The sequence below is a fragment of the Tinamus guttatus genome, unplaced genomic scaffold (genome assembly GCF_059628265.1).
Source record: "Tinamus guttatus ecotype Peru unplaced genomic scaffold, ASM5962826v1 Tinamus_guttatus_pri_ptg000085l, whole genome shotgun sequence".
Taxonomy (NCBI): domain Eukaryota; kingdom Metazoa; phylum Chordata; class Aves; order Tinamiformes; family Tinamidae; genus Tinamus; species Tinamus guttatus.
This window is the reverse complement of record NW_028288619.1, coordinates 262,088-286,732: the sequence shown is the minus strand read 5'-3', so window position 1 is coordinate 286,732 and position 24,645 is coordinate 262,088. Positions and strand designations below refer to the sequence as shown.

Genomic DNA, 24,645 nt, shown 5'->3' with positions numbered 1-24,645 from the left:
AGTCCAGGATAGATGTCTGAAAGAGATCAAACTGAAAAAGTCATGGAAAAACTCTGACAAAGTTGAGGATATAGCTTTTCTTTTTATTTGCATGCTCTGCAAAAGACATAGATCTATCAAAAGCAAATATCATATTAAAGAAAAGTGAGCATTATGGAAATAAAATCTGAAAAGGAGTTAAGGAATCTAGCCCGTATAAACCCACCTCAATTTGCTATCTGGCAAACAAGATACCTAGCTGCAAGAAAATTTGTGAGGAAATTGTGATAAGAAAATTTTAAGTCTTACTAAATGGAGCTTAATTTACAGCATTTCTTCAGGCAACAATGAGAGATCTACTCAGGCTAAGGATCATGAATTTTCATCTGTTTCATAATCAGTTTACTGTAAGTCTATCTACTTCGGCGTACTTCATTGATCCATAATAACTTGAATCATACCAGGAACATCAAAATTAAGTCATATTTGAGCAAAACCTGACACTAAATACTGTAGAGGAACAAACTCAGACACTTGTATTCTATTTGTTTTTTAATATTCATATTCTAAATTAGCGCACTAAACTTCTTTTATTAGTTCCTAAGGTTCAAATGGTGTATTCTCTTTGCTCTGAGAAGATGAAAAGATGCAAAAAGAAGCACAAATAAAAGGGGCCAGATAAAAAAGCAAGCTTCTCCATGGAAGTGCTAGCTAAAATCTGTGACATGCCTGCAGTACTTCATCAAGCATCCCTTTCTTAACCTTCATAGGAATTCAAGAATAATCTTCCTTTGGTGCGTGTTGCCTCTCTGGACATGCTGTTTAAAACCAAGGTTGCTTGGTTGTTTGGCCCCTTTTGGCTCTTCCTAAACAAAATTTGGATGTTGGATACTCCCAAAACCTCGAGCTGCTGCTGCAAATCTCAGCAAGCTACCTCATGGCTAAAGGACTTAATTTTCATCCTGGCTGATGAAGATTAGGAAAGACAAACACAAAACTACACTGTACTTTTAGTTCACCTGCAGCACCTAAGGTAGTCAAGGTTGCCATGGGGATTTTATTTTGTTAGCTGCAGTATTTTTACCTTTATTTGAAAATATATCTTATTTCCTGGTAGTAGATAACCTTCAAATGTATTGGTCTTGTCCTTTAACATACTCACATGCATGATGCCCTGATAAGGCCTTTGAGGGCAGAAGAAAGCGAAATAGGAAAGAAATAAAAACAAAAACAAAGCAGCACATATTATTGCACAGTGCAAAATACACATATACACATATACATAGCACATAATATTGCAAGACATTATACAGACCACTTCCCATAAAGCTGTAGGAGCCTTGAGATATTCATAATTAATTTCTGATGACTAGGTACCTGGAACTTGAAAGCAAACAAAAAATCTTTGTCATTTCAGCATCGTTCCTGACTGTTTAGCCAAATCTAATAGTTTTTGCTGTGTGAAATGGTAGTGAGAACCTTCCAGAACAGCACAGGTATTTTCTAGAGAGGCTAGTGTGGCTCTTGGGCATCAAAAGTGTCGGCCTCAGAGAAGCCTCTGCTGCTATACAGAAGCAGCAATGTTAAAGTCCCTCAGTAAAGGAATCCTTGCAGGAACAGATTTCCTCCATCAGTACTGGCACTCAGAACATCACCATATGTCTAAGCTATAATATGCAAAGTTTTCCAACTGCCGTTTATTTTTTCTAGTAGAAAATGTGATTTACATAGATTGAACTTTAGGATCCGCTTACAAGATTCATGAGAAAAACTGGTTTCCTTATGGTAAAAAAACACTTCTCACTGCTCAAAGGAAGCAAGCTTTAATACTGCAAAGTCACTAGCCTTGCTGGGGCCACAGCTTCAGGTTAGCTACGTCTGTTTTCCTCTGACAGGAGCCAGGAGAAGTTACTGGCTTTCCTAGGAGTGAAAAAAAAAAAAAAAAAGGCAGAAAAGATAGAGTACGGAGGCTGCCAAAAGAGCGCTGCAAGAAAGCAGGAGCAAGTGCAGAACTAAAGCAAAGTGATGTGATTGAAAGCAATGGGAGTGGAAAAGTTAAGCAGAAGGCTTAAGCAGAAGGCTCAAGCAGATGCCTTTAGCTGGAGAATGAAAAGCCAGCTAAGCAAGTGCAAAAGTAACAGGATTTATTTTCCAGGGATAACTGAGTGAAAGAAAGCTCAATGGTGGGAGTCACGAGCAATGTGGAGCAAGTGCAGCCTGTGCCCAGAAACACTAAGATCAGGCAACAGGCAAGAATGCAAACGCGGAGACTTAGGAAAGCGAGCTCAGAGGAATGGCAGACTGAAAAACGTGTGCTGTGACCAGTGTGCAGGAACTGCTGCCGGGCTGCTGCACCCGCCTCACACGGGCCACGCACACAAAGCAAAGCACCACGTTTCGCTGCTTGCTCCTAACTACACCTTGAAGAAAATCCTGGCACATACTGCAGCCAGCAGCCTTTCCTTTCCCAGGTTTGGAGAGGGAGCCTCAACAGTGCAGGCAATGGGCACTGCATGGAAAATGAGGCAGGATTTTGCAGTAGTGCTGAAGAACTACAGCCTGGTGGATAAGCAGCTATATTGATGGCATTTAGCAACAGGGATTCACTGGAACTGGCCAGGTTACCTGCCCAGCCCACCTGTAACCATGGTGTAGGCCTTAAATTCACCATATTGGCATCCCCAAGTTTTTTTTTGACAGAACAAGCATTCACAAATTTCCTTTTACATTTATGTGCACCCTTCTCAAGGCAAGGCAGTGACACAGCAGTGCAGGAATTCCCCCTCTACTGGCACCATAAAGCTGACTTTATGACACTGACGCCAGGCCCCCAAAGACAGCATCTCTGATGCTAAAACACTAGGATTGGCAAAAGCAACAAACTATTTTCTAAAAAGGTACCTCAGAAGCAATTCTCATGGGTTGTACCATCCCATTGAAAGTTCACAAGGGTGAACCTTGAATCCTGTTTGGCTTTCAGATGGATTTACACACCCAAAACTTCCAAGTAATATGAGGGTGTCTTAACGAAAACAAGTACTTAGCACTTGTCATCCACGTGCCAAAGCATCTCCCAGCCTCACACGCTTCAGTGCTGGAACCATTAAATTACTCCATTGAATCAGAACTATTTGTCTATCAGCTTAGACAAGTTTATTATTACTATTACTGGAGGGAGAACCTCTGTTAAAAAAACACCTCCTAGCACTTAGGGGTTCCTAACCTTGTGTATTCCATAATAGGAGAGTTGTGAAGGGTACAGGTGCAACCCCAGTAAACACGGCTAATGAGAAAAATATGGATTTGCAGTGCACCAAATCCACACCTTTAGCCTGTTACATACATAGATACATTCTTGATGAAAGAGATAGCCTCTTCCACAGACTTATGTAAACTGCCAAACAAAACATCTTCTATTACAAAGAAAAGAAAAAATGCATTTTTCTTAGACTACAAAGTAATAAAGCCCTGGATGTTTTGTTTGGATTATTACCTATGGTATCTAGCATCTCTCATGCCTAAAATAGGCCAGCTACAGTCAAGATGTGGGAGTTAGAAGTAGGTCATCAAAACCTGTTTTCCTGGGCTGGCACAGTTTTCCTTGCTCTTCTTATTTTCATTCCCAGTTGATCTTGCACTCTTGACTATGTCACACTTGAAGGTTTTTTCATTCTTTGCTATCAGTTATGCTATTAAGAAAATCGGTTTATTCAGAAGAACAGACAACTTACCTTTTGCTAAGAGAAATTCTTCATTATAGGAAATTCACAAACTTTCAAAAACAAATCTGTTGCTTGTTTGCTTCAGATGAACATTGCATGGAAAAACAAGAGCATTGGCAACAGGCCAACAACAAAACCCCAAAGACTTCAGCACACTTCCTAACCATTAAAGCAAAACATTTACCTAGAAAATTAAGTATCCTGCCACAAAGTCTTCTTCAGATAAATACATTGTGGGTATTGTAAAAGCCATTTTATGGCCAACATTTGTTTATTTAGTTAAAAAAGTGATGCTTATTTCTTTCCGCTTTTTGCTTTCTACCTGCTTTGCAGTAATTTACTATTTTTAGATGTATGAATTGAGCTTTGGCTTCTTTTTAGAAATGGTTTGATCTATTGCATAGACAGTTTTGCATTTGGCTTGGATAAAAATCTGCTTTCTAGATTATAAAAGCCCCCTGCCCTTGCCTCCCCTCCTCAAACAACCAAGTGGATTCTGAGATGCCAGACCGATAATATCTGCTTAGTTTAGCAATATTTGATAGATAAGTATCACTGGCGAAGAAGCAGGTCTAGACTGTTTCTTTGTTGTTTGGGTTTTGTTCTTTTTCCTTCCAAAGAGAGGAAACGGCCAAAATAAATCCTGAGCTTTCTTCAGAATTGGATGCCAAAAAATCCTTTCCAACATATGATACTTTTACGTGGTCAGATGCCTGGTCCTACAGGCATCCATATTAACCAAAGAATAATTGCGATATTTTCCTTCACCTAATTGTGTACATACGTGGCAGTCCTAACTATGTATATATAGGGAATCTCCCAGGATGGAGATTCCACATGTCCCCAGAGAACCTCTCACAGTGCTTGACCATCCCTGTGCTACCATCTTCTTTCTTGAATCTCCTTTGGGGTTAGCTATGTTCCCACCTGCGCCCCTTGTCTCTTATCCTATCCCCACGAACGCTGATCCTGTCTGCGTTGTCCAGGTGGGTGCTTGCACACAGCAGTAAGGTCCCCCAGGCCTTCTCTCCACTTGTTGCCTCACCTGTACTGCTGCATGGGATTATTCTACCTGAAATGCAGGAAACGTCTCTTGCTTCTGTTAAACTTCATGAAGTCCTTGTCGGCCCATGTGACTAGTCTTTCTAGGTCACTCTGAATAGCAGTCTGCCCTCCAGCATATAGTCCCCAAGCCTGCTGAGAGTACAGTCTGTCCCGCAATACAGCTCATTAATAAAGATCCTAAAGCGTTCAGCCTGGTACACTTTAACCACAAACTTCCACTAATCGAATGAAAAATAGCTTTGTGCCAGTTCTAAAGGGAATGGAAAACTTGAATTTTATATATTAAAAAATGTACCTCTAAGCCTTGCTCCTCCATCTCCTCTCCCACAGTTTGAAGCGAGGACAGGGCACGTGTAAGGTACGGCCCTGTGATACAATGTGAGAATAGGACCCAAGATCATCCCCTAGGCTAACATTTTTTTTCAGTTGGGAGCCCTGTAAAACTGCTGTGGTTTACAGTTTCTATGACTAGAAGATAAGATTGCCTGTTCTTCTCCATCCCACAACAAAATAATATTCAGACTAATCGTAATTTTATCTTTAGAAACCCAAATTTAGGCAGTCCATCTTGGAAGAGAGCCTCTTGAATCTCCTCTCCATTTTATTTTGTATGTTGAGGGTTCTTCTAGTCTCTTGAAATCCCTGTAGTCTCCCCACATAGATTTTTACTCTTTATTTTCTCTAATAAAGAACGTGAGAAGGAATAACTCTCATTTTTTCCTTGTAGGCACTTCCCATTTTGATCGTATTTATTTTCTCTCCTCTTCCCTGGATTTTATGTGCCCTATCCTTCCATCTCTAGTTCGCTGTGATCATTGGCCAGCCTTCCCAATCCCAGTTTCTTTTTCTCCTTACTACAGGTTTTTAGAAAGTGAAAAGATCATTTGGCAACAATTCTCCAAAAGGGCAGACAAGTGAAAAAGATGGTGGTGATGGGTTTATGGTTGGACTTGATGATCTTGAAGGTCTTTTCCAACCATAACGATTCTATGATTCTATGTATAAATATTTGTGCAAAGCCAGTTGGAAGTATTTGTTTTCACATTTTCATTTCAGAGAATGAATAAGAGGCTCTAACAAATGCCTCCTCTTCTAATTGCATCATTTTTCTGGACAGAATCTAACAGCTCAATTGTTTCTCTGTTCAAGCAGCAAACAACAAAAGCAACAACAAAAACAACAAATCTGCTGATATTGTACTGCCAGCTATTCTGGTTTTACTCGAACTGAACATGTTCATTTTATGATCATTTTTGTAGTAGCATCTGCTGGTGATCCATGGGAAACTCTTAGACAGGATTGTGAAAGGCAGGAAGATTAATCTAACCCATTTGCTCTAATTAAGAATCTCATTTTATCCATGGGATAATGTGAATGACTAATGGCTGAAAGATAGTCATCTCTTTTCTGGACTGCCCTAAACACAGTTATTATTGTTTTTAAGTTAGATCACAGAAATATTTATAGTGCCAATGAGATTTTTTTGTTTCAGCATAGCACAGACAATCAGAGACAGACTTTTCCCCCTATTATTTCTAGTGTCTTTACGCAGCTACACTATTTGACAATTTAAAAAACAAAATCTAGAAGTCCAGCCTTTTCAGGAAATATACTGTCAGGGATTTCACTTCTCATTCTCAAATATTTCTTAGTAAAATAACCCAGAGAAGCCTGTGGATATTGCAGCATCTTTTAAGGACTCAGTGAGGATCAGTAAAAGCATAAACATTTGGTTGATAAAACGTGATTTTTTCACAGTAGGGGGAAGAGCCCTCTCATACTGTGGTTAAGATTGAGCTTTTAAACACCAACAGCTAGAGGCCTCTATGTGTTCTCTGAGAAGTGACTTGAACGAACCAGCAGCCAGTCTACAGGAAAGCTGGATCAGGAGAACAAAGTCACAAACTCAAGCTTTAGTAACAAACTCTTTCTTTACTCTTCATTCACAGTCTGCCAAAACAGCCTCTAATCAAATCTGTATTAATTTATAATATAGGTTTCATGCCTTCAACACATAGGCAAAAAAAGGAGAGGAGCTGAAAATTTTTTTCAAAGCCAGGGGAGCCAGGGCACTTAACTGATGCATTTATCTGCTGGCACCACGAGCTGCTGGCACCCTGAGCAGAGCAACAGGCAGTGCTGGGAGATCTGCCCCTCATGAGCCTGAGCTCAGGATGCAGTTGCTCACAACCCAATCAGCACCAAGCAGCAGGAAGAGAGACTTTATAACTTGATACTACTGCTTCCCAGCATAAAGGCGGAAAGTTAAATTATGCTTTCTAATTCTTCATATAATACAGCCCTTTATTAAAACAGGACACAGCCGAAGGCACAGGACAGTAGTCACAGCCATGGGAATTTCAGTGTTAAACTTTGTGACTGCTCCATTTAAAGAACTTTTACTTCTTCCAAATATGAGTGGACTAATTACACAAAAGTACCCTGACCCGAGAATTCAATGTGATTAAGAAATAAGGAAAGAAAGCTGAATATATGCTTACTGGGGGTTTAATACACATAATTACGCAAAGGACGATGAGGAAGGAAACAGAAAAACTGCCAACTCTGCCTTTCTTAAAAGTGAAAGAGGATGGGGAGGTCTGCTGGCACCATCCATCCCTAAGCTAGTCCTTAATCCTCAGTATCCAACATAACGATGCACTGAGCTACACATAGTATTCCCTATTTCTCTTTGTAAAGGGAAAAGGCACAAAAGCCTGTTGCACATCGGCTGGTCCTAATGTCCACTTTTATACCCCTTCACTATACATTCTATAGAAAAAACATTTCTACCTCAGTGCACGTTCAAGGGAGACAGGGAAATGACAGGACACCCCAGGAAAGAGATATATGCCTTTTAGCATGTATCTAATCTCAGTAATATTATTTATTTATAGGTGAAGTTCTCTCATTTCTTTGTCACAAGAGTGTGCAAGTAAAATGGCTAGTGTTTTTGCAAGTAAAATAGTTAATGTCTCTGTCCATAGATGACAGAGTGTTCATTACCTGCATACAATTTGCACATCTAGGTAAGTGCATTACTTCAATCAAGTTGAAAAAGACTGGAGTGGAAATTTCACTACTGTAACATGAGCATGGGGAGCAGTGGAGCAAGTGCTCCACTTTTCCCTTCAACAGAATGTAGAAGAGAAAAACGTCGCATCCTTCTGAATGGGGTACTTGTTACCTTTTCACTGACATGCTAACATAAGCAATATAATATGATTAAGTTATTCTGGGTTGTGCAGTCATAAAGAATTACAAAAGACTCAGAAGATGTGTAAACTGAAACAGCATCTGATTCCAAGAGAAACAGCAGAAGATTTTGGCTATAAAGAGGTTCCTGCTCAGTGCATACTCTGACTTTCCAAGACATTTTTGTGGCCTTTCTACTCTATTATCATTGATTAGGTCAAGCGCAGCCCCAATTTGTCGTCTTTATCATTAGGTAGACCTTATGGTTTCTGCAGTCATTCTTACCTCTCACAAGCTGTGTGGCCAACGTAGCTCCAGGAACACCCGCTTCTTCACCGGCGGCCAGGGTGCAAGCCGGTCGAGTTACAGCAGCACGGGCGCATGCCAAGGCCAAGGCTGGGAAGGCCAGCGGTTGGCTTGTCCATGGCCCCAAGATTGCTTTAAACCCTCCTTGAAGTAAATGCCATATTCAGCAAGGTTTCAGTGTACTGGGGCATGCTTTTCTTAGGAACCCAAAAGTGTAAGGACAGGGTTCTGTGTTTCCCAGCAGCTGTTGGTTTTGCAGACTCATTTGATTCCTTTACCTCCCGTTCATGCGAGCTACAGTATGTTGAGGTTGATCCTGCCTGAGGCAGGAGCCTGGACCAGATAACATGCAGCGAGCCCTATGTCTATGCCTCACTTTCTACATGACCCCTCATAAAATTACCCTTCACAGATGATTATTAGGGCATCCAGAAAGCCTTGCAGCACACTTAGATTGTGGCTTCCAGTTTAGTTTCTGTGTACTAAAATCTGAGATCTGAACCAGAATGAGGAAAATAAAAACAAGTGAGAATGAGGAAAAAAGAAAAAGTTACAGTTAATTTGCCATATGGGTTCATCCAGAACGCTCCTATCCTGAGAAGTAAATTTCTTTAGCTCTGCTGAGTTTGTGCACTAAATAATTATCAGAATTCTTTGAAATTAATAACTAAGTTTTAGAATCAGTTCAGGTCTTTTTCAGATCAAGAAGAAATGGGATAGGATCAGAACTATGGGGTTCTGCTAGAGCTTTTGCTGTGGCAGCCGCTTATGCAAACACAGCGCAGCCCTGAAGAGAAAGTACTTTCATTGGTCTGTCTAAATATTTCCCAGTTTCTGAAGGAAACCTGTTCTAGTTCTAACTGTTCTAGCTGCCTTATACTTTCTTTACGGAAGTGTGGAAAATTCCGGAGATAAGCAACAGCAAACAGGAGACACAAGACCTTCTCTTTCTTATAATATTCTACTTGTACAATATTGACAAGAAACTTGTATGTAATAGAATTTATGAGTTTGACAGAAATTGTGCTATTTGTACAGAGATGCTTCCTGTGTGTTTTACTTGTTTTTGTATGTGGAAAATATAAATAGCTAGCTGAATAACAAACAGGAATCTTGGACTGTTGTATACCCTGACCATAGTAACAGCAAGCTTTAAAGCTGTCCTTGTCACACTCTAGATGAGCAATAACAGACTGAATCTTCTGTTCCTCAAATCACATCTTCTAGAAGATTGGGAAAAGTCTTACGCCCATTTCCTGACAGCCAGTTGACTCAACTGAGGAATCCTATCCCCAAGGATCATTTTTATTTAGTGCTTCTGGAAATATCTTGGTATTGCCACAGCTAACTCCCACTCAGTTCTAGGACTTTCCCATAACATTATTCAGAATACAGGTTTTTGTTGGACTGGTGCTCTTGGCTGTCCTTTCCTAAACTGACACGAAAGGAGGATCAAACATCATCCCACATTTTCCTATATGTAATTAGCTATTTTTGTTCCAACTAATACCTACCATGCAAATGAAACACATAGAGATGCATATTGCCTCTGACTGTGGCTAAAGGGTATTTCTATTGCTGCCTTGTGAGGACAGCTTTAACGTAGGAACATCAAAGGAAGCAGACTACAGCCCACGCATAAGTGCAGAAGCAGTGGGCAGGGTGGTGAGGAGAGGCTGCAGGCTGACAGGAACACAAGAGACTTCAGAAATCATAAAGCAGAGAAGAGAGGCCTGTCTCAAATGTATATACACAAATGCAAGCCTGGGAAGAAAGCTGGAGGAACTAGAGCTCTGTACACAAACACAGAACTGCAATATTGCCGGGATGCCTGAGGCTTGGTGGCACAGCTCACACGACAGCACCTCTGTGGTGGAGAGGTACAGGAACTTCAGGAATGACAGGCAAGAAAGGTGCCCTGTGTGTGTGAAGGAGGAGCTCAAATGTACAGAGCTGTACATGACATAGCAGGCAGGTTCAGAGCTGACAGGTCCGGATCAGTGAGGCACCAAATAAGGTGTCATTGTGGTGGGAGTTTATTAAAGATGAGGAAGAAAAAGCAAAACACTCGAGAAAGTTCTTCTGGTAGGCCTTAATCTCCTTGACATCGGCTGGAAGGGCAGCATGGCAAGAAGCAAGTGATCCAGAAAATTACAGGAGAGCATCAGGGTTGACCTACAGATGCTGATGAACCAAGCAGGGGCTCTGCTCGGCAGTACCGGTCAGACAACGGGAGTAAAGATGAAACATGAGACGTTCCCACTGGATATAAGGAAGAGCTTCTCCCCATGAGCATGGTTAAGCCCGCTACCCGATGCCCACGGAGGCCGTACAGTCCCTGTCCTCAGAGGTTTGCAAGGCCTGGTTGATCACAGCTCCAAGCAACCCGGTCTGATCTCGCAGCAGCTCCTCTTTTCAGCAGCCGGTTGGGCTAAAACCCACCTGAGGTCAGCACCAAAGCAGGTATCTCATTTCACATGGTTTGTAGGTTATTGCTGACGTCACTCTGAGTCAGGCAGGAAGAAGTGAATATACATTAGAGACAGTCACACACTGGGGTATGCCAGCTGCATTCAGGGCAGAGCTTTTGAAAGAGTTCATGGAGACAGGCCAGCTGCAGCATAATTATCACACACTAATACTGCTCCCCACGTTGAACAGGTTTTGTCAAAACTTACTAGATGGATAAAATGTTAGAAGACACATTAAAATGGATAGTTTCAGTCATGGAAAAAAAACTTATAAAAATACTTTGAGCTCTTTGTAAGGCCCCTGACGTAGAAAACCATGTTTTCTACATTAAGGAGGGGCAGTTAACTTTGTTTAGAAGATATTCTTTTATAACCCAGGGCTTGTGGCTGTGATTACTTAGAATATTTTAGCCTCATATGCTGGACCTGAGGAAACCACTCAGTCATTATTTTCATCTTCCTTTAGCAGCTCATTTCAAGACAGAGCAGCATACCACAATCCACAGAGGAGGTTTCCTTCATATCAGGATCCACAGAGGAGGAGGTTTCCTTCACAGCATTACTCAAAAGAAGTTTCTAGCCAGAACAGGTTCTGCTCATCCATACCCACGTTTGGTGTTGCAAATAGAAATCCCTTGCCTACAGCAGCAGGTATTGCCAATGGGGGAAAAAAAAAAAAAAAAAAAGAAAAGACACAGCCAAGAGAGGTAGGAAAATTATGGTCAAGTCACCTTCAACCATAACACAGGTTTCTCACCCGCAGTCCCAACGAGCTTTAGGAGTGAGATTTGCTGTAAAGAGCAGATTCCCAGGGCACAGAGCAGCTTCAAAGCAAGAGATCTGGCTTCGGTTTTCTACAGCTGTATGGGTAACTACTGCATTACTGCTCTGCCCACACAGTGCCTTGGCCTATGTAAAGTACTGAAGTGCAAGTTAAAAGCCAGTACAAGGTAGAAGGGCCTTGCAAACAAATGCTGTTTTTTTTCATAGGTTCTAAGAGGCTATTTCTATGCATTTTAGTAAACAGATGCATATAAATACTTTCTGGGCCACCAAGTGCTTATCATTATATACTTTGAGATGCACTGCTGGCAATTTGGAGCACAGCCAAACAAGCGCTACCTCTCTGGAGCTACTTAATTAAGTATTTTTAGGATTAGGTTCACAGATATTAAATTCATCGCATAGGCTTTCTGTGCACTGTCGAAATCCCATATTAAAAAACAAGAATATATTTTCAAATAATAGGTTATTATGAAATATGGGGGTATTAAGATATACCGCAATATTTTGATATGAAAAACTATTATTTTTTGCTAATAACTTGATTAAGGTCTAAGTATATTCTACAGAATAGTGTAGCATATTAGTTATTTACTCTGCATGAAACGAAATTTCTAACAAAGTCATAAATTCCGTATTTAAAGAAACATATTTTAGGAAAGGAAAATAAAGAGCTCTTTGAAAACAACAGCCACTTCCCACTACATAAAATATAGCAAGAGTTTGTTCAGTTTTTAGAAATAATAGTGGAAGACATTCTTTTTGCAATCAGCACCAGAATCCTCAATGTAGAAAAAAATAGTTCACTTTAGATTTGTACCACCTATGCCTATTCAATAACCAGCAAAGCTTTTGGATAGCTAAATATTTACTTAAATAGTCATCTCTCATTCACATTATCAGATGAATTCAGCTCCGAGTTCGGCGAAGGCGGCCATCTCTCTTCCTATGCGTGCTGTATTGATGTGTCCTTCCTCCCTCGGGGGGATTCGGGGAGGAAATCCCGCAGACTCCCTCACCTCTCCTGCCCTGTCAGCTGGGAGGGAAGCACCTCGGGACAGCAGTACCCGGTGCAGAGGGCTGAGCCAAGGCAGCCAGGGTCAGCTACCCCTTCACCTAATTGGATCTAATCTTTGTGTGTCACCCTCTGGCCTGACGCCAGGATCAAGTTTAGCTAAAACAGATGGACCATCTCTGCCTACCTACTGAGGACTCTCCTTCCTCTCACAGCCTTCAGCGCCCACCATGAGCACTGCAGTTCTATCTAACGGATATCCATGGCTCTTGGGAACGGCGTGTGCAGGAGATTGTGCAGAGAACCTCATAGCTTCTCTACTGCATTCAGTTCCTATGAAGAACCACAAGAGTAGGCAGGAGGACACTGATTTAGAGCATCGGCACCACACAGATTAAACTGAGATCTACTAAGATAAGTCTGCTTAGACGTGACTTTAAAAGACATTGTGGCCCGTGGATGATTACTGCAAAAATCGGAAAACAATTTTCCCACCAAGGAAAAAATATCATAAATAGAAAGTAAGGTATATTAGTGCAAAGAAAAAATTATCCAAAAAGCTAGCGAATTTCATAACAAATTTAGACTTTCTTTGCTTTAAATTTAGAAGATTATTTGAACTTTTTCCTACATCAGTTATTTTTAGGTATTTTAGGATTCATTGCATTTGTTAAAATGTAACTAAAATAGTGCAGGCAAGAATAAAAACAAAGGTAATAAAATATACAACCTATTTAGCCATAAGTCATTAGACAAATAAGATAAGAAAGCAGGGATGACATTTGCAGGTGCTGTTTGAGAACTGAATCAGAAAAAGAGTTTTGCTTCAATAATGTAAAAAAGACAAAACAGAAAAGCAGTGGAACTTGCTAAAGATTATGACTGAAATACAAGTTCACTTCACAACACCAAGGCCTTTATGCTGTTTATTCATTCTCAAACTTTAGAAAATGATCCTTGCTTTTCCGAAGACGACCACTAACTTACTGAGATTTAATAATTACCACAAGTGCATGACCTCATTGCTAGCCTAGTGTCCAATATTTTGTCTTGCAGCAGATTCCTCTAATTAAGAGGAGAAAACGTGTGTGCTGTTCATTGTCATTACCTAAACTTGACGTTACTGTATGACAAAGAAAACTTCAAACCTGTTTAAAGATTTATGCAATATACTCCAGAGAAAACCATTACAGGGTGAAGCAATGCTAGTCATATCCTCTGTTTATATTGTCATAGGGAAAATCATGGCACCTAAACTGTACTCTGCCCACGTATTCCTCTTACCTGTATTCTACCTGCTATACGTGTATTGCAAAATAACACGTAGAGGACCCAGGAATTACAGTAGCAGAAGTTATTCCTCAGGACACACTACCCGCAAGCAGTCTGTTGCTTTCCCGTTTTGCATTAGCAGTGGCTGTGGCTGCAGCGAGCGGAGCGCACGGCGGCCGGCACAGCCTCCGTCCCCGGGCTGGCAGGAGGGCAGAGGCTCCTCTTTCCCGCAGCCTCCTGACCTGAGCACTCCTGCTCTCCTGGTAGACGCAGGACAGGGGCTCCGAGGCAAAGCCGGGCTGGTTCTGTCCCCACAGGGGAGATGCAAAGTGAGGGGTTCTCTTCATGCACAGCCTAGATGGAGAGCTCCTTTCAAAGAGGCGTTGAGCATCTTTGACAGGTAGAGAAAGCCACTTTTAAAATAGAAGATGACATACAGTGAGTAAGATAAATAAAAAATACTTTCCTGATACGACTTTATCCAGACTCACTGAGTCAATTTGTTCTCATCTACAATCAGTGTATTTAGTTCTAACACCACAGCAGGAAGTTCCAGATCCAAGAAATAAGTTGTATGTTCATACAAAAACATGTTTCAGTTATTTTAAGGGCCCTGCCTTATTTCTTTATTTGACCCTTGAAAGACCTAAAGAAATAAATAAATAAAATAGATGATCGCCCAAATGCCCAACCATGTAAGCAAGAGAAAGACTTTACCCATCCAGGGAAAATACAGCACGTAATTGAAAAGCTCCATCTGCAAAGTATTTGGGCCTGTGAACAGATTCTTAAAAGCACAAAGATGTGTTAAAAATGTCCACTATCAGTTTCTATGATGTGAAACTTTTTACAATTGAATTATATTTGAATTTTTGGGAATACTAAGAAGATTTGCCGTGGTGGGGGCGAGGAGGGGGAAGAAAATGTTTTAACACGAAATAGTGTTTCCTTAAAGCATCCCCACTGTAATACAATCACTCTGTTCCATTCAGAGCTGGGAGGGAGCAGTGCAGAACAGGGAGAAAGAAAGAAAAAGAAAAAATAGAACAACCCTAATCATTTAATTGTTTTAATAATTTTATTCTAAACATTCTTGTATCTTCAAATAGAAGAAATATCACCTAGAGCAACTTCTGTTTATGTTGTTAGAAAAAAAAAAAAAAGACAAATATTTACAAGCTAAATTGAAGACATCAATAGTTTGCCCCAGATTTCACCAACTACAAATTTGCATACTAATTTTCTTTGTGGTGGAAGAACCGTATTTTAACACCTTAGATTTTTAACCTAAACTTTTTTAACTAGATACTATTCCCCTTCAGCGCTCAAGCAAAGAAGAGAGTGGAGAAAACGGTGCATAACTAAGAAAGTTGCAAGAGCATCATCAGCACCATCATCCAAACCAACTAAATGCCAGCTACTTCAAACAGGCCCCTCTGCTTCACGTCTCATGCCCCATCTTGCTCTCTCAAAAGACAGAGAAATCAAAAAGATCTGACAGGAGCTGAGCAAACCCAGAGCAGGTGAAATCAGCATTCCGTTTCTCACACATTTGGATACTTGTTTTGCAACTGTATTTCTATATTTTGACTTTTTATTTATTGACTCTTGGCTCCTTTATATTGCTTAGGTAAAGAGGTTGGCTGCCTCTTTCTTACATACACATAAACATGTTTTCCAAAGTTACATATCCGGGGGTGGTGGGGGGGAAACGGCTACAGACTATCAGTGAAAGCTTCATGACTTTGCCCTGGCTTATTTCACATCCACGCCTAAACGCCACAAACCATATGAGAATTGTGGCACTTTTTTCATTTCTACCTGCTGTCTTTTTCATGCACATATGAAGCATTTCTTCTGCACTGCCTCTGCTTTCTCCACACTGTAAACAACTCGAGTGCTGCACGAGGTATTGAGTTTCACTCAGAAATAGGCACTAACAGTACCCAAGTAAACTGCAGATAGGGAGTTCACAGTGCTTGCAGGAACCATCTCCAGGGTGCCCTGTGACCTCCTTCTTAGTCAGGATTTGGGCTTCCTGAATTATGCAACAAATTGTATCAGCAAAGCTTAAACTCTGATAAGACCAAAACTTGCTTTATGATACACAACAATTTTCTGTTAACTCTTAATATACTGAGGAATATGCATAAGGTAATACTAATACAAAATTAATCTGGAGATCTATTTTAATGCCTAGGCTTTTTTTTTTTAATCTGAAATCATCTAAGGATTTGGACAGTTTAAAATCATGTCAATTACTCATTCAAACAATAAGATACTATAATATTACACATTTTAGATAAAATGAGGAAATGAGGCGACAGCTTTTCTAATCTCAGAAACCCCAAACTAGTCAAAAACATTAAGCCTGCACCACTGAATTAGCATTTCAAAATTTACTTTTAAACAGGAAACTAGGAATTAGGTCTTCAATGTCTGTGGAGTTTAGCAGAGTTCAAACTCTACAGCTGACAAAGGGGTTTTATAAAAGGCTTAAAGCATCAGGGATTTTATGCTGGTTTAGCAGCAGTTTCCCCTCTTGCATCCTTCCATTATTACTTTACTGCGAGTCTTTACTAGTAAAAACAGCATCAGGTCTTTAATGATTCTCAGATATCATGGGTTTATCCTCCTCATAAAAACCAGGACTTTGAAACACAAATTATTTCTCCAATGTAAACTCGAGCACTTTCAGTATGGTTGACATTATAACCATTTATTTCTCTATTAAAGTTCTCTATCTTTTCTGGATAAAAAAATCTGGCTATGACATGTTCTAAGTTGCCACCCCTACAACATTTTACACCTTTTTCTACGCCAGATTTGGCTCCCTGACACAGTGTTTAACTGGACAATGGAAAAAAATACCATAGGATTTTTCCCAGTCATGGACCTGGCCTGCACTGCTCTAACACAAAAAAAAGAGAAAGCCCTCCATAAAAGAGGACGTTCAACAAAACAAGATAGTATCACTCAGCTCCACAAATAATGGCACATGCTTCCAAAATGTGTTGCAGTTTTTAATTATGGCAAAGGAGAGGGTCAGGAAAAGGTCCAGGAAATGAAAAGGTCTCGATGCACCTCTGTGCACGGACAGGGGTATGTTCCCAAACTTGGCACCTTCCTTGGTTTCATGGCAGCTTTGATGTCCACCAAACTTCCTGCCAAGGACAGAGAGCTCCACGTGTTCAGCACCAATAAAACTGAGCCTTGCAAGGGCAGCCTCAGCAGCTAGGCTGAATAAATTTATCCTACAAAGATTTTTAAGTGCGCATATATAAGTGTGGCCAAATACTGCGCTATCCATGAAAGCCCGTGAAGCAGTGTTTATCTATATGAACTTTTGATCTAATTAATTGATGATTGAGATGTCTCAGTATCAGTGCAATATCACAGAAAAGAGAGAGAGAAAAATACAACTGAAAATTCACTTCCATAGAGCAGAGCTTTGTAATAAGGCACCCCTGGCTCAGGAGGTCATTGGTGCACAATTCAACAACTGAACCAGCAAATTATTTTACCCAGGGATCAGAGGTTAGTAGTAAGCACTACTATCACATGCATTTCACTTCTTCTTTCCTTCAGAGAGGGAAGCAGGGTGGGAGGAAAGCAGCTCGTCCATGCTGCAGTCATAACTTTTTCCTTTACAAAGACAGCCAGTACGGCAGAATTGAATGCATAAAGTGAAAAATAAGACCTTACCTACCGAGATGTGCCTTCTGCAGGAAAAGGCTTTTCTGTTCATTTTGCCTACACAGGAGCACAGTATCTCACCAAGCTCTTACCCTACTTGCTATCAGCATCCATCAATAAATCCAAAATGCCCAGTTTTGTGCCATCCCAGGATCCCCATAAAGCTGAGTGTAGGAAAGCCCATTTAACCCATTTTAATAATCTCATTTGCCTGGCAGTCTTGTGCTAAGATTAATGTACCTAGCCAAGTAGTATTTATAACCAGTGAGCACAGGATTCCTTAACTAAAGAAAAAAGGTCAAGTTTGTCCTTTTGTTTTCAGTTACTGAAGTTCATAGGAATAAACAAACAATTGAAAAGTGCCCCTAATCCTCAAAACAGCTTCACAGCAAAACGACGTTAAGTTTCAGTTCCTTGTGAAAACTCTTCTCAGTTGGTAGCCTTTTATTGGTGTATATATAGCTCACTACATAATTTCTCCTTTATTTTATTTGCTTTTTATTCAAGTCACAGAACTTTGTTCCCAACATGCTGTCTCAGCATTTGTTCTCATAACTGCAAGCAAAGAATGAGGCCAACAGGAAGCAGGGAATATAACACTAGCATTTTACCTACTTGGTCAGGAACAAAGTTACTGGGGGCAATGAACAGCACAGGCTGTACACATAAAACTGAATATGATGGTAAGATAATCTGATTTAAATACTTTTTGCTTTTCCTAAAAGACTTTTCCCATATTAATGTATTCTTCCCTCTACCATAGGCATATTACTTCCCCTTTTGAAACACTTAGATTTTTGTTGCCAACTTGCATTTCCAGAATGGCAGCTATTTGCTACCAGCCTACAAAACACTTCTGTAGATTTCTACTTAGGAATAATTGCTAAGTCACCTGGCCTACATTACCTAGACCTCTTTCCTCTGCAACCCTGTGCCTGTGTTTCCTCAGACCTACAGAAAACAAAGTTGTAGATAGAATGACCAACAAACCTCAGTTTATTTGATGCCAAGAAGAATTCACGTAGGTCAGGCAGCCACTCTAGCAGCCCCCTATGCAACAGCCAAGTGCTGCTACAGAGAGCTTTGTGAAAAGCTTTTACTGTACTAAATACTACCAAGATGAAATATATGTCCTCAAAGAGATGTTAAAGCTTTTGTGAGCACACTACCTCTACCCTCCTTGTTCCTTTTTGCCATGATCCATGTGCCACACAGTCACGCATGTGCACCGCACTAAGACCCTCCCTAACTCTTTGCACCCTTACACCCGTCAACTCCTTACCTTCCTTTGGTGCTATCCATCCCCCTTGCTCTTCCAAAGGATCACCAGCCTCCATCTAGCTCAGCTCTCTGGACTATCTCGCCTTATAGCAGACTTTCTAGAGCAGAAGATAGGACGGAAAAGAAGGCCCTTCAGATACCAGCAGGGATTTTGCTGTCATATTCCTAATCTCCAAGTACTAGGAGAACTGCACCTCGCTTTAGCAGGCGAGCTCATCTCCCTCAGCGAGTGCTCCTGCGGCCGCTCTGCACCCTCTGCTTTCAGCTCCGTTCAACTGGCTGTGGCAGAAGGAACATGTTAGGCGACAGGGAAGCACCATACTCAGGGCAGTTAGACACTCCTCACCGAGCTAGAACACAAAACAGGCTAGGTAGGGCTGTCTCTGCCTAAAGACAGGGTGCTATAAAGAGGACTACAAGGGCAGGGTGCATTTATAGGGTTTTTTTTCCCTCAAAATATCCTTCCATTATGCAGCTCGGAAGCTGAGAAGCTTAAGAAGTTGAAAAAGAAAAGGCGGCAGTTTTGCCATTCTGCAGCTTATGGTCATAGTTGTTAAAAAAGCAAGACTACAATATGAATTAAATTTACATCTGAAGAAGCTCCTATTTTAGGTTTCCATTCCGTGGAGCAGCAAATTCTGTTTCAGAGACTTTCACTTGGAGCTGGTCATCTTTCAGTCTAAAATATATTATCATACCCACTAGCATTTAATGTAAAATGACCCCATATAATATTAAATAATCTCCAGAAAAGCTATCTTAGAAGCTAATGCAGATACTGCTAAAATGCTGTTTTAAGGAGTATTTTCTTCCTCCATCTTCAGGTTCTTCATTTTTCTTCTTAAGAGATCTATTTACAACTGAAGCAAAAGCAACACTTTAATAAGCACTGTCCAGGGCACAAAACCCAGGCAAAGTTCTGACATGTTTAACAAGTGAGAATATTAGCAAAGGAATGAATTTACTTAGAGAAGCTTCTTAAATGTACATGTTTCATCCTGAGGAGCTTTTCTCTTTCATTCAGCAGTGAGAAACCTCATAGGCTGCTTTTGGACTCTTTCACTGAGGGCCGCTTCTTCGAGTGCCTATTACAGTGTTACCAATAAATATCATAAGACATACTTGCATGTCCCCCACACCAGTCACAAGATAGTTACACTTTCTCAAACTGGATTTTTGTGAAGGAACTTACTGTAGGCAGAGCAAAACATATTTCACAAGTATTTTCTTCCCATTGCCTGAGATGTGAGATTCAGAGGCAAAACAGGAAGTAAACACTTCTGCTTAACTCAGATAATTAAAAAAGGCGGGGGGGCAGGGAGAAGGGTTTTGTTTTGTTTTTTAATCAACATTTTATCAACATCAACATTAGCCACTGTCACAAAAAGAAGAAAAAAAAAGGATAAACAGACCTTTGGTCTGCTCTAGTATGGCTGTTGTACAGTAAGTTCAGTAGTGAGCCTATACTTCAGCCTACAAGTAACATCAACAAACAGCAAGTAAATTGAAGATCCACTAAGCACCACGTGGGAAAAAGAATAAAACCTCCATGCCAACATGGGAGAAACTGAGATCTGGGTTGCCTGGATACCCAGCAGTGCCATCACACAGTCTGACATCCTCCACTGCTTTAGCATTACTTTAATCATGGTGAAGAAGAAGGGAGACCAACAGTTTGAAGCCCTGCTGCGCTTGGTAATGATGGTACTGGAGAGTGAGAGGATAGTGGCTAAAAATAAGCAGTTGTGGGGAGGAGAGAAAACTCCAGTCCTTCTGGAGGACCAGTTCTTGTTTTGTGTTTCCTGTTCACTGAATTGCTCTGCAAGAACATGAAAGCAGTATGGAAGAAAAGCACCTTCCCAGTGGCAAAGTTTCTCAGTCAGGGGAGCATTTTGACTTGGCAATTAATAAAGACTAGTTGGAGAGTCTTCTGTTGAAATTACCAAAGACAGTGACCAAGAAGGTTGTAAAGATATCTGTAAACACTAGGGACCTACAAAACCTCCAATGCTCAGTTGATTATTGTGGAGAGATTTGGACACGCACCCTAACGTAAGTAAAATCAGTGTATTCAGATCTACTGTTCCCCTTGCATCACTCCAGCAAGCAGTTTGCCCCACTCAGCAGTAACCCTGTAGAAGCAGCAATGGTTGCCTATCTAGGCAAGATACCCAAAAGAAAACAAAAGAGTTTTTTTAGTAAGCTTCCCCTTCATGAAGTTTGTACATTATTTACAAAGTGAAACAGAAAAGACCTAACAACTACATTGCCTTGGGCTTCAGCATACCTCAGTGGTTAATATGTTCCTTCTTGCCTGGAAGCTTTGCCCAGGTAGAATGTGAGGGAAAGGTAGAAAACAGAAAACTCAGCTGCCTGCCCTGACATTCCCCCAGCCACTTCCCTCACCTCCCACCAGCCATTACTGTGCTGAGGATAACAAAGTGGTACCTATACTGAGTGTGCAGAAGTCCAGCATTATTATTGAATAGGACCCTACATACAGGTTTACAAAAAAAAATATATAAATAAAATCAAGGCCTTTATTTCTTCTTATTCTTTAAGAGGGCCCTTAAAGAGGGCCAAGTATAAGTTCCTCCCTATACAATTTCTCTCTAATCTTCTCTGAACTCTGAAGGAATAATGTATTGAAGGAAATATAAAAGAAATAATATACTGAAGGAATGTAATACTTGAGGATGCCAACACCAAACTTCCATATATCGCATGCCTATTGCAGCTTGATGAGCCATCTGTCTGGGCTTGCAACCCCCTGAAAATATCTTCTGTTACATTCAGCTTTGAATTGCTAAATTTGCTTCTGTAGGCAAAAGTTAGTGTGGCTAAGTTATAGTGCAAAGGGGAAAGACTGCAAACATCAGACAAAGCTCAGGTAGGGATTAATAAGAGATGTGATTTGGCTTATTTTTCTACAAGCCCCAGCTACACACCATCACTTGCAACTTGCACATACTTGACAAAGTTAACTATAAGTAAGACTGCTGGAACTGGCACAGTCTCTAAAACAAAGTGCTAATCCTAACAATTCTTCCTCTTATTGAGGGCCTGTGAGATAACAGAAAGTTCTGGCAGTTCTTCGGTGCTGCAAATGATCCCTCTACTTTAGAATCATTAAAAATCTTCCTACTTCAAACTGAATTCCATACAATCTGCTGCTGTCTGCTTAACAGACTGTCTAACAGACTTTAACAGCAATACCAAGCGAAAAGGGAATACCAGCTCCCATGCACACACATCACAATTTATCAAACTGGCCGGTTATCAGCATCTTTATTTCCCCAACAGATATTGTAGGGTGTTACACATCCACACCCACCAAAACCAACCTGTCTCAGTCAACAAGTTAGCTTAAGTGCCCTGCACCCTCTCCTTAAAGGCACAAGGAAAGAGGCTTCAGCTGACCTGTGCTGTGCCCTGCCAAACTCCGCCTCAGCTGGGGAGATGCGGCTGGTAACGAATAGTTACTTTTCCCTGCTTCTCTGCTGTACAGCACAAATCTTCACTCCTAGCTGAGGGAAGAGGCAAGAGGAAAGTCAAGGCCAGGAAATCAAACAAGAGCACAAGAGCTTTCCTCTTCAAAATCCAGACTCCAAGTACACTGCTCAGGGGCAAGGAATAAGATGCTTGAGGAAAAAAGGTAGCGACAAGCTTCTTTTGCCTCTGACTATTCTTCAGACTAGACATTTTAGAATATGGTCTACTTTACTTCTTAAAAAAAGCTTTTGGGCTTGATTGGTTTGCTTTGCTTGCTCTGAATCAGACTTTTTCCATGAACACTGCAGTTGCTTAAAAAGAATCCCAAGCGGGAAAACCTCTCACCGCTTTCTTCTTGGATGTTACTTTTTTATTCATTCCACCTGACCTCAGGAGACCTTCTCCGGCCTACCCAGCCTTAGCCATTTGACAGCCTCTGAGCAAACTTTGTGTTCAAGCACCAGCGCTAATAAAAGGACCATTCATCTAACTAATACACGGAGGTTTCAATGATGAATCAACCTACCCAGGAAACACACACAAGGATTTTTTGTCAATTTCTACAACTCGGCACTAAGGAAAGTGATCACATACACATTTTAATGCAGAGGAACAAATTGAAGCATAGACAAGAGGCTAACTATGAAAAAAAACATGCCCAAGAAGCTGGGGTAGAAGAACTTCACCACGGCTCCGTACACCGGGTGTGTTTTATCCTACCTCCGCATCCACCTTTGGCTTCACCCATCTTGCCCTTTGGCAGCAGCCCTGGGCTGGCCGTGCCAGCAGCACCATCTCCTATCACAGCTCTGCAGTCGTATCGAGCTGTGCAGATACTTAGTCACATAGCTTCACGGCTGCCTTTTTTTTTTTTTTTTTCTTCCTTCCTTTCTTCTCTTCTGGATGGACAGATTAACCTAACCTGCTTGGAAAGTTGTATCACGATGAATTAGCATTCCGGAGGGCGCTGGAGATGCCGTACGAGGCTCCACCCGCTACCACAGCTGCGAGGAGCAGCACGGGGGGGAAAGGGGGACTGTCGCACGGCTCGAGGGAGACAAGCGGTGCTAAACCCCCCCTCTGGGTGCCAGGACACGCCACACCAAGGGCGAGGGGGCCCGCGGGAAGGACGGGGACGCCCGAGGGAGGAAGGGCGAGGAGAAACGAAGAGGCGGAGGGGGATGATGAAGTTTTATGGGCGCCCCCCGCACGCCGCTCCCGGGGGAAGGGGCGGGCAGCAGCGCCAGACGGGCCGGGGGCTCCCCCCGCGCCTACCTTGTTGAGGTGGGGGTCGCGCAGCACCTCGTAGCCCCGCTTCATGGTGAGCTGCAGGCGCTCGCCGCCCGCGGCCGCCTTCCCTGCCTGCATGGCGACGCTCGCTGCCGTCAGGTGCCCGCCGAGGCAACGCGGCGGCGGCTCCTCCTGCCGAGGTGACCGCCCGGCGGGGTGGGATGATCCTGTGGGGGAAAGAGGGAGGGAGAGAGGGAGGGAGGGAAGAGGCAGAGCCGGCACCGCCGAGAGCGGGGTCACCGGCGCCGCTGAGTCAGGGGGCGGCGCGCAGGTGCGGGGGGCGGCCCCGCGGCGCGGCCGTTAACGGCCTGGAGCGGTCGTTAGCGCCCGAGCGGCCGTTACGGCATGGCCGCCGCCGCCGCCTCTGCGGCGCAGCGGAGCCGCGTGAGGCCCGGGCCGCCGCCGGGCTGCGGCTCTGCTGGCGCTGACCTCGCTCCCCGCTTTCACCGTGCGTCGTTATCCCTCCTTCTCCACCTCCTCCTACCCTCTGCGCCCGGTAGAAACACGCCTAATAATAGTAATCCACTCGGGGAAGAGCGTGCCGGCACTTCACCCCCTGCACGCTTCATTTCAGGCAGGACCTTGTGCTGTGCCGCCTGTGGGAAATAAAGTGTAATCCCCACTGCCTCACGCTTAAAAATGTGATTCTGATAGTGCTGTTGGGCATGAGAGGCTGGTGCAGTGTGCTCAGGTGGGACCCTGAGTCCTCCTGGCAGAGCCAACGCAGCGCCGGGGCCTCCTGAGCAGAAATCGCTGTCCTGCCGGCGCCGCAGGAGAGGTTACGCAGAATCGTGTGTGTGGAAACGCGCGGGTGGAGGCTTCTGCGCTCCTTGGATGTGTTGCAGATTGATTAAATGCCAGGCAGCAACTCGCAAATCAAAAACTTGCGGCTGCTTTATCTCTTTACCCATAATCTGTGGGTCTGGTGTTTGTGCCACTTCCTCGTGTTCGGTTAAAGGAGGCTTCCTCAAATCCAGCCTTTCCTGAAAGTGTTGTTCGGTAGCTTGAAAAAGTTCATTTGGGGTTAAGTGGAGAAGGGAACTTGGAAGGGTTTCAAGTCTGTATTTCGATTAGCAAG

The 24,645-nt window shown here is 42.3% G+C and overlaps 1 protein-coding gene across 1 annotated transcript in view; it reads right to left on the bottom strand.

The window, feature by feature from the left end:
- ME1 (malic enzyme 1) overlaps window positions 1–23,735 on the bottom strand; it is a 166,390-nt gene extending 142,655 nt beyond the window's left edge. The window contains exon 1 of the mRNA XM_088520299.1: window positions 23,553–23,735. Within this exon, the coding sequence (XP_088376425.1) occupies window positions 23,553–23,645 (93 nt within the window). The 5' untranslated portion in view covers window positions 23,646–23,735. The remainder of the gene's footprint in view (window positions 1–23,552) is intronic.
- Window positions 23,736–24,645: the final 910 nt, after the last annotated feature.